Source organism: Martes martes, assembly GCF_963455335.1.
Source record: "Martes martes genome assembly, chromosome: 7".
In the NCBI taxonomy this organism is placed as follows: Eukaryota; Metazoa; Chordata; class Mammalia; order Carnivora; family Mustelidae; genus Martes; species Martes martes.
Genome location: NC_137894.1, coordinates 97,649,866 through 97,659,192, shown reverse-complemented (window position 1 = coordinate 97,659,192; position 9,327 = coordinate 97,649,866). Strand labels below are relative to the sequence as shown.

General features: G+C 45.8%; 1 protein-coding gene across 24 annotated transcripts in view; it reads left to right on the top strand.

Annotated features, from left to right (window-relative positions):
* Positions 1–6,331: 6,331 nt before the first annotated feature.
* TRIM9 (tripartite motif containing 9) overlaps positions 6,332–9,327 on the top strand; it is a gene marked incomplete at both ends in the record, with an annotated part of 107,892 nt that continues 104,896 nt past the window's right edge. For 22 of the 24 annotated variants that reach the window (XM_080808899.1, XM_080808894.1, XM_080808886.1 and 19 more), the window contains one exon: positions 6,477–7,298. In XM_080808899.1, coding sequence (XP_080665025.1) covers positions 6,477–7,298 — 822 coding nt within the window. Of the gene's footprint in view, positions 7,299–9,327 lie in introns of all 24 variants that reach the window. The other 2 variants (XM_080808893.1, XM_080808898.1) reach the window with 2 other exon arrangements.

The window sequence follows — 9,327 nt, the reverse complement described above, 5'->3', positions numbered from 1 at the left end:
GCTAGGGAAGTAGAATTGGTACATTTTTAATGACTTCCATACTCTCCCTGCAGCTCCACCTACAATCCATTTCCTGACCTCCCCTGGTAACCATAGTTTACAACTGGTGTACATGCTTTAATGAGTTTCTAGTTGTTTATATAATCATATGCAAACATATTTACATAGGTATTTTGAGCAGCGGTCATTGTCAACCTACCAAAAACAAAATCATCTTGTGTACACTCTTATGTATTTCCCTTTTCTGAAGCAGCAATACTTATTGGAAATCCCTGTAAATCAAGTAAATGCTAACCAGTTCAGTTCTTTTGCTTTTAATTTCTCTCTGGAATGTTTCATAGTTTTCAAAGTATAGATCTTGCTCATATTTTGTTAATTCAATTTCATGTTTTTTGATGATGTTGTAAATGGTACAGTTTTTAATATAAATTGCTAATCATGTACTGCTAGTATTTATAGATACAATTGATTTTTTTAAAATATTTTATTTATTTATTTGACAGACAGAGGTCACAAGTAGGCAGAGAGGCAGGCAGTGAAAGGAGAGGAAGCAGGCTCCCTGCTGAGCAGAGAACCCAGTGCAGCGCTCCATCCCAGGACCCTGAGATCATGACCTGAGCCAAAGGCAGAGGCTTAACCCACTGAGCCACCCACGCGCCCCAATACAATTGATTTTAGTATATCCAATGAGTGCTATTCACTCTGGCTGATGGGAATATGAATGACTTCTGGTCCTGTGTGTACTCTGAAAATTGTTTGTATTACAATTCCAGTAATCACTCTTTGCTTGGAAGTTGTTATTACCCAGCCTGGTGGTGGAGGTTCACCCTAAACATACCCACATTGTATTCAATCAGAGACCCAAACAAATCCCTATGCTGAAACTATTTCTCTATCTCGCTCTTTCCTCTTTGCAAATTCTAGCTTCCTTGACCTTCCCCAAATCCAGTCTGTCTCAACTCAAGGAGATTGGTGGGGTTTGTTTGGTTTCCTCTTCCCTGTACCATAGTCTAGCAATTATCATCTGGGAGAAAGCCTGGCTGAAGGTAGGACTCACCTCTTTGCCTTCTCTTGGGAATGACAAGGCTACACTGCCTATTATCCAGTGTCTGACAATAGTTGTTTCCAATAGTTAATCCTGTTTTTTATGGAAGGAGGATTATTCCCATATGACCCAAAGAGAGAATTGTGCCCTTTTGATTTTTCATGTAATAAATGGTGTTGATAATTTTACTGACATTAGATTCCTGTGAAATCCCTACTTGGGCATTTTCATTAATCTTTTGCTCCAATGCTGAAATCTGTTGGCTAATACCTGTTTAGCACTTTTGCATCTATTACTGTGGTGATTTTGACCTGTAGTTTTTTCATTTATTGCATTTTCTGTTAACTATATTATCAGATTTTATTGGGTCACCTGGGAAGCTCCGTCGGTTAAGCCTCCAGCTCTTGATCTCAGCTCAAGTCTTAATCTCAGGGTCGTGAGTTCAAGCCCCATATTGGGCTCTATGCTGGGTGTGGAGACTACTTTAAAAAAAATATTACTTGAGTTATGATGGCTTTTTAAAGCAGACTGGGGAACATTCTATATTTATCTTTAATTCAGATTATTTCAATAACATTAAAATTACTTGTTTTTTTAAGAAGTTTTTATTTATTTGAGAAAGAGAGTGAGCGAGTGAGAGAGAGCTTGGGGGGGAGGGTTAGTTTGCACGAGAAGCAGAGGGAGAGGAAGAAGCAGACTCCCCCCACTCCCACTCCTCCCCTCCAACCCCCCCAACCCAGTGCAGGGAGCCTGATTCAGGGCCCCGGGGCTCCATCCAGGGACTCCAGAATCATGATCTCAGCCAAAGACAGATGCTTAACTGACTGAGCCATCCAGGCACCCCTAAAATTACTTGTTTTTTAAAAGCTAACTGTAATTCAGCCATGCAACCATCCTATCCTTTACAATGATTAATCTGAAATTACCTTTCAAATTTTTTTTCTGGAACTTGGTCTACTCAAGCTTTCTACTTTGAAAGCATTTGAACATCTTGTTTTGAAGGTTCTTTTTATTTTTGCAATGTCATCCCATACAAGAGCAATAAAAACATAAGAGTCTTAACAAGTTTACAATAGAATATTTAAATAAAAAATCTGTATACATTGTCCTTTACAGCAATTTTACATAGTAAATTAACCAATTGTTTTAAAATGTTCCTTTTAAATACCTGTGCTATCTTACTTCTTGGAGTATTATAGGTAGAGAGCCTACGTAGTGTTATTTACAAGTACAAAATTAAGACTATAACTTACATGGAATCCATTCATTTAAGAGCTCAATTTAAAATCCTTGATTACTCAGTGCTCTGTAAGGAAAAAAATCCACCTTGACATGCTGACAAAGAGCCAAAAGTTCAATTTCCATAAAAATATTAAAGGTATCCAATTCTGAGAATACCTAGTTGGATACCAGCAAAGGAAGCTAATGCTGTATTGATGCTAGATTTGAAGGATTAATTAAGTTAATCTATTTTTGAATGAAAACATATTCATTTCCTTTAGGCTTTAAATTTTGTTGTCATAGTGTTTTACATAGTATTTTCCCAGTATTTGTTAATTGTGAGTTCTCTTATTCTTTTTATTATATCAATAGTTATATTTCCTTTCCGCAGGTCTCATAATGCACATATTTATTTGCTATTGAATGGAAAAGAAAAGAATGGGTCCTGGAACAGGGTGTGTCTGGCTCCCTGCTCAGCAGGGAGTCTGCTTCTCCCTCTTCCTCTGTAACACCTTCCTCTTCCTCTGTAACACCTTCCTCTTCCTCTGTAACACCTTCCTCTTCCTCTGTAACACCCCCCCCCTTCCTGTGTACCTATTCTCTCAAATAAATAAATAAAATCTTTTCTACAAAAACATCATTTGGGTGCATAGTTGAGTAAGTTTTAGAGAATGATAAGACACTTTACACAAATGAGAACATCTGCAGTCACCCCAGGAATGATAAAATTACAGCTATCAATGCTCATGCTTCTGGGCATGGGCTGATCACCAGCTGGAAGAAGGAAGATATATTCCCTACAGTATTTATATAATACCATCAATTACATTCAGATTTTTTATTTCCCTTTAAATACAACTCCTTGGAGGACTTAAATGTACATTATGGCCATGTAGTGTTACATGAGGGGAAATCTACCAAAGTTTACAAAAAATTTTTAGAGAAATGAATTCCAGAAAAACCATAAACTCTCAGGGAAGGTAAACAGAATAATATAAAAATTTTCAAAGATCATTTTGAGTATTTCTTATACACAGAGCTTGACAAAAAACTAGAACTAGGCATTTGTCAAATGAATGAGGGAATGAAAGAACGAATGAAGGAAGGAACGAATGAACGAACGAACAGGGAAACAAAATTACATGTGCCTGGATTCAAATCCCAGCTTCACCAGTATTTGACCTTGTGTATTCCATTTATCCTCAGATTACTCATCTTTAATATTAGGATAATTATGCCCACCTCTTTTTGTTATCACAGGGACTGAACTAGGTAATCCATGTAAATACATAAACCCACTGCCTAAAACAGAATGAGCACTTAACAAATAACAGTCATTTTAAGAGTTCTCCTGGGATTGATTTAGTGAATTCCTGGCCAAATAGCTCTAACTATTAAATCACCTCAATATATTTCATAATAGGTCAATTCTTCATGTATTGATTATATTATAAATCTATATTCTATTGAGTCTCTGTGAAACCAACAGCGTATTACACCGCAGACATTCCCTAAAATCATCCTTTATTTTTAACTTAAGATATGCTTTCTGCTAATTAGCAGACCTCTTAGAGGGCAGTTTTTGGCTGTTTAGGTTGCTAAAACAAAATGTCACAGACTGGGTAGCTTATAAACAATAGAAATTTATTTTTCACATCCTAGAGGCTGGGGATTACAAAATCAAGTTGTCCACAGATTTGCCCTGTGGTGAGGGTTTGCTTTGTCATGGACAGTGGTCTTCTCATGGTAACTTCACAGGGTGGAAGGGGGCAAAGGAGCCTTCTTGGGCCATTTTTATAAATGCATTAACCCCATTCATGAAGGCTCTACCCTCATGGCCCAATCACCTCCCAAAGGCCCCACCTCCTAATACTATCACCTTGGGGATTAGGATTTCAAGATGAGAATTTTGGGGAGACACACTGAATCTATAGCAGATGGAATTCTATGAAAAGCAAGTTCAGACTCATAAAGGGAATATTTGCTGCTCACTTTGAAATGTACATAGCCCTGGCCCAAGGCTACTGTGACTCTCAGCCAAATCCATACAAAAATCCTAGAAAGGATTTTTATATATTAAATTATGTGTGGTACTGACACTCTTTTCTAAGTTTCTCAACAATTAACTATTTAGTATTAGCAAATCCTCTTGGGACCCATAAACTGGATACATCCTTCAGATACAGATAATGTTCCAAGTCCCCATGAAGAAACTGTATGGCTGTAAACAGAGTACTTATGCCTTTGGATGCTCTGGATTTAGCTAGTTAAAAACCAGATTAAAAAGAAATCATACAGCATTTATGGTTAGCATAATTTTTTTTAAATAAAAATGAGAACCATTCCCCCAACAATAATCTAGTGCTGTTTTCATTGCAACTGAGGAAGATTTTGGAAAGATAATCTAGTTTAGTGGACTATTTCTCCAAGGGCAGGATTATGGGCCACTTTTTACTGGGCAATAAAATGCTTTTAAATTCTAAATGTTGCTGCATGTAATCAAGTTATCTCTTTTTTGGAAGACGAAAAATGGAAGATTTCTTAGACCTTGGGAAGAGTTTTTGCCATTTATTTATGAATCATTCAGCAAAAGGCAGCCATGTACTATTTTAAATAAGATGCTATCTCAGACTGTCACTGTCACTTGACTCAAAGATTTTTCTTTCTTTCTCTGTTTTTTTCTTTTTCTTTTTCTTTTTCTTTCTTTCTTTTTTTTTTTTTTTTTTTTGGCGGGTTGGGAGAGGAGGTCCTCCTCCTCCTCCTGCATCATCAAATCAACAGTTCTGTGGGCAAGGGACAGGACCAGATATCTCCATCAATATTTGGTAAGAGAGAGAGAATAAGGGTGCTTCATATATGAGGACTAACACTAGATCTCGCCCCCATGCCCCTACCTGCACCCCTCCACCAGCACCATCACCCAACGCACTTCACTGGAGCAAACAGAAACGACCCACCATTCTGAAGCTGTGGTAAACGCTCAGGCCACGTGACACTGAATAATGCTGTTTGCATTCAAGCACTGAGACTCTGCAATGACACAGTAATTCATCTGCAGCTAGTTACTAAACTGTGGGCACTGAGAAATAGGCAACCCGTACTGAGCCAAAGGTACTGCTGGCCTCGCGAAAGCTCAGCCGAATGCTGAGAGCAGGATGACAGAACAGCTTTGGGAGGCAGGGAGAGTGAAGAGGGGAGAGAGGCACGTTCACACCGTAAGGTTCACACCGCGCTCTAAGAAGCCTCTGGGCCGAGCCTGAATTTAAAGCGGGAAATGAAGGGGCTGATAAGAGATTTTAACTAATATACTGAGCCTTCACATCGGTCGCCTAGCTTCAATCTCACGGCAACACCAAGAAGTTGGTATTATTATTAATCCCCTCTTGGACCCTAGGGACTGAGGCTGAAAGAAGCAAAGAGGCTCTTCCTGGGGCTTACGCCCCGCGCGCCAGACTCCCAGGAGGCGGGAGCGCCCGGGCCGGGCTGCACCGCTTTTCTGAGGGGAGAAAAGCCGGGCTGCGGCACAAAAACCTAGGCCTGGGTGAGGCGCCAGCCCGAGCTGCCAGACCCGGAAGGAAAAGGGGGGTCTCGCAGGCGCGCGGCCCTCGCTGGTGGTAGGTCGGCGCGGAGACCAGAGCTGGAAGCCAAACGCAGACAGTTGGCGAGAAGCACCAGCCCCCTCCGCCCGCCTACTCGCTGCGGGGAGGGGTTTCTCACGCCCCCTGCTCCTGGGTGACTGCACCGGAGGTCGGAAGGAAGCGGGGCGAGGGATGAGTCATTCCGCCTAATTCCTCCTTCCCGGTCCCTCGCCTCCGCACGCCGGCCCCCTCCAGAGATGGAGCAGCCGGGAGCGAAGACTCTTCCTCAGAGTCCGCTACCAAACCCCCGGTGGCCTGCAGAAGAGAGGGGAAGGACGGGGCGTGTGGCCAATGAGAGCTTCGCCCTCTCGCCGCCGGCCAATGGGCCGCTGTTTACAGGGTAGGGCGGGACTAGGAGGGGGCGGTCCGGGGCTGGCGCGCGGCGTCGCGGTCCCGTGGTTCACAGAGAGAGTGGCTCCGTGAGAGAGCGCCTCGCAGGGAGTCGGCGCCTAAGCGACGCGGGAAGGCGCCACCGCCGCTGGCCAAGGTGCTGGAAACGACAGGCCGGTCGGCCGCTTCGCCTGCTCAAGCACCCGTTGCAGCTGCTGCTGCTTCGCTCCAGCTCCGTCCTCATGGAAGAGATGGAAGAAGAGTTAAAATGCCCTGTGTGCGGCTCCTTCTATCGGGAGCCCATCATCCTGCCCTGCTCTCACAATTTATGTCAAGCGTGCGCCCGCAACATCCTGGTACAGACCCCGGAGTCTGAATCCCCGCAGAGCCGTCGGGCCTCAGGCTCTGGGGTCTCCGACTATGACTATCTGGACCTGGACAAGATGAGCCTGTACAGCGAAGCGGACAGCGGCTACGGTTCCTACGGGGGTTTCGCCAGTGCCCCCACTACCCCGTGCCAGAAGTCCCCCAATGGCGTCCGCGTTTTCCCCCCGGCTATGCCGCCACCGGCCACCCACCTGTCACCGGCCTTGGCCCCGGTACCCCGCAACTCCTGTATCACCTGCCCCCAGTGCCACCGCAGCCTCATCCTGGATGACCGGGGGCTCCGCGGCTTCCCCAAGAACCGCGTCCTGGAAGGGGTAATTGACCGCTACCAGCAGAGCAAAGCCGCAGCCCTTAAGTGCCAGCTCTGCGAGAAGGCGCCTAAGGAGGCCACCGTCATGTGCGAACAGTGCGATGTCTTCTACTGCGATCCGTGCCGCCTGCGCTGCCACCCGCCCCGAGGGCCCCTAGCCAAGCACCGCCTGGTACCCCCGGCCCAGGGCCGCGTGAGCCGGCGGTTGAGCCCGCGCAAGGTCTCCACCTGCACAGACCACGAGCTGGAGAACCACAGCATGTACTGCGTGCAGTGCAAGATGCCTGTGTGCTACCAGTGCTTGGAGGAGGGCAAACACTCCAGCCATGAAGTCAAAGCTCTGGGGGCCATGTGGAAACTGCACAAGGTGAGTCCTAAGAAAACCCACCCCTAACTCCCCTCGCCTCCAGTCCTCCGGTTTTGCCGTCAACCGTCTCCCTTTTGCGCACAGTGCATCCCAGTGGGGGCGCAATGCAGGTTCTCCTGTATCTGCTTCCCCCGTCTGGTGCACTGCAGAAGCTCAGGGGGACCTTACAGCGAGCGCAGGGGAGTTGAATATCCCCAGAGTTGTTGCGGGGATGCCTGAGAAAGGGTCTACCTGGGGGCCCTGCCTAACGCGGGGCGTCCCCTCTGAGCCGCGGAGGCGCACCCTGAGGTGCCCGCCAGCGTACTGGAAAGCGCTGCGTAACTGGGCAGAGGAACGCCAGCGCCCGGGGATGCCAGGAATGCTCCAGGGCAGATCCGGCTGCGGTCCCTAGGGACGGAGTGGGGGCGGTGGGGCGGCCCGAAACGCCCAAGGCTGGAGCTGAGGGATAGACTGGCGCTGTGATTCGCGGCGGGGGCGGGGAGAACTCCGCGGGTGGAATACTGATGAGTCCGCGCGGGCCCAGACCCGGGATCCACGCTGGAGCTGTTGCGGGACCCGGTGCTTTGCCCCCGGGAGGCGGAGGAGTGGGGAGTGTGTTGCGGGGGGGGGGGGGGAAGGGGAGGGAAGAATCCTGTGGTTGCCAAGGCAACAAGGCTTGATGGCGGCGGGTCCGGACCCTCCTGGGGGCTAGGGACCTGGGGCTGAAGTAGCAGGACCAAGGTTTCTGTGTGGTCTACGTCTGAAACCTAGGCAGATGCGTCTCCCAGGGTAACCCCATCCTCCCAACCACCACACACGCGTTTGTCCAGTATTGAACCCTTTTTCTCTTTCAGTAGTTGTCTTTGACAGCTTTGAGGCACCTGTTACCACCAGATTTATCTTTCTGGTCTCTTTTTTGATGGTGCCTCCACCAAAGCCAGCTTCAAGAAGAGTGCCTTTAGCAATGTTTAGGTAAGCCACTCCTCTGCTGGGAATCCTCCAATTGTCCCCGCATTTCTTAGATCCTAGAATGGTCCACCAGGACCTGCTTGACATGTTCCCTTTTGGCCTCATCAACCTGACCTCATTTCCTCCCACTCATTCCCTTTGCTCCAGCTGCACTGTCCCTCAACCAATAGCAGACGCCTTACAGCCCCCCCCCCCGCCTTTGCATTCGGTGTTCCTTATGCCTGGGACATTCTTACCCAATACCCTGTATTCTCTGGCTCACTCTCTTGCCTCCTTCAGATTGTTGCTCAGATATCACCTTTGCAGTGAGACCCTTCCAAATACGGTTGCTGCCATTAGTCTCAGACACCCCTAACTGGCATGCTATATATTTTAATTATCATGTTACTTTTGTTTTTATCTATTGCTCCCCTCCACATATACTAGAAAATAAGATTCATGAGGAAAAAGATTTTATAATGTTATGCCCACCCTGCTTAGAAGGAAGGGAACAACTCTTAAGGAGACGTGTATAAATTTCAGTTTTAATTTTTAAATAATTTGCTTGATTGGAATGCAAAGGGTAGGGCAGGGATTCAGGATTATTGTAGGGAGATTTTCTTCACATCATTGAGTTTCAAGCCCAAGGTTCAGGTAGGGCAGTAAAGATGGTGTTCAGGCCTCAGCTATGCCCCACTAAGGGTTTCCCAGCATTTCTTGGAGACTAGAAAGGCTAGCCTCTGAGAGAGCCCATGGAGTTAAGGCCGGAACATTGGTATTTTATTTACAGCAAGAAAAGAAATATGATATTACCATTTTCAGCAATCAGGGAGGTTTTCTCAATTCAGTATTAATTGAATGTGATCCATGTTTACGGTTTTTTGTGTTCTCGCATATAACCTATTAAATCTTATTCGTACTGATGGAAATTTAAGTCAGCACAAATTTGAGCCCTACGAGGCACATGCACCTACTTTTAAGACATTTCAATTTAACTTTTTAAAAATGATTTAATTTTGAAAGTTTTCAAAACTTGAGTTCACAGCCAATCTTTTTCTTCATGTTATGATTTCACTCTTAAACTGCTAACTATAGCGCATGA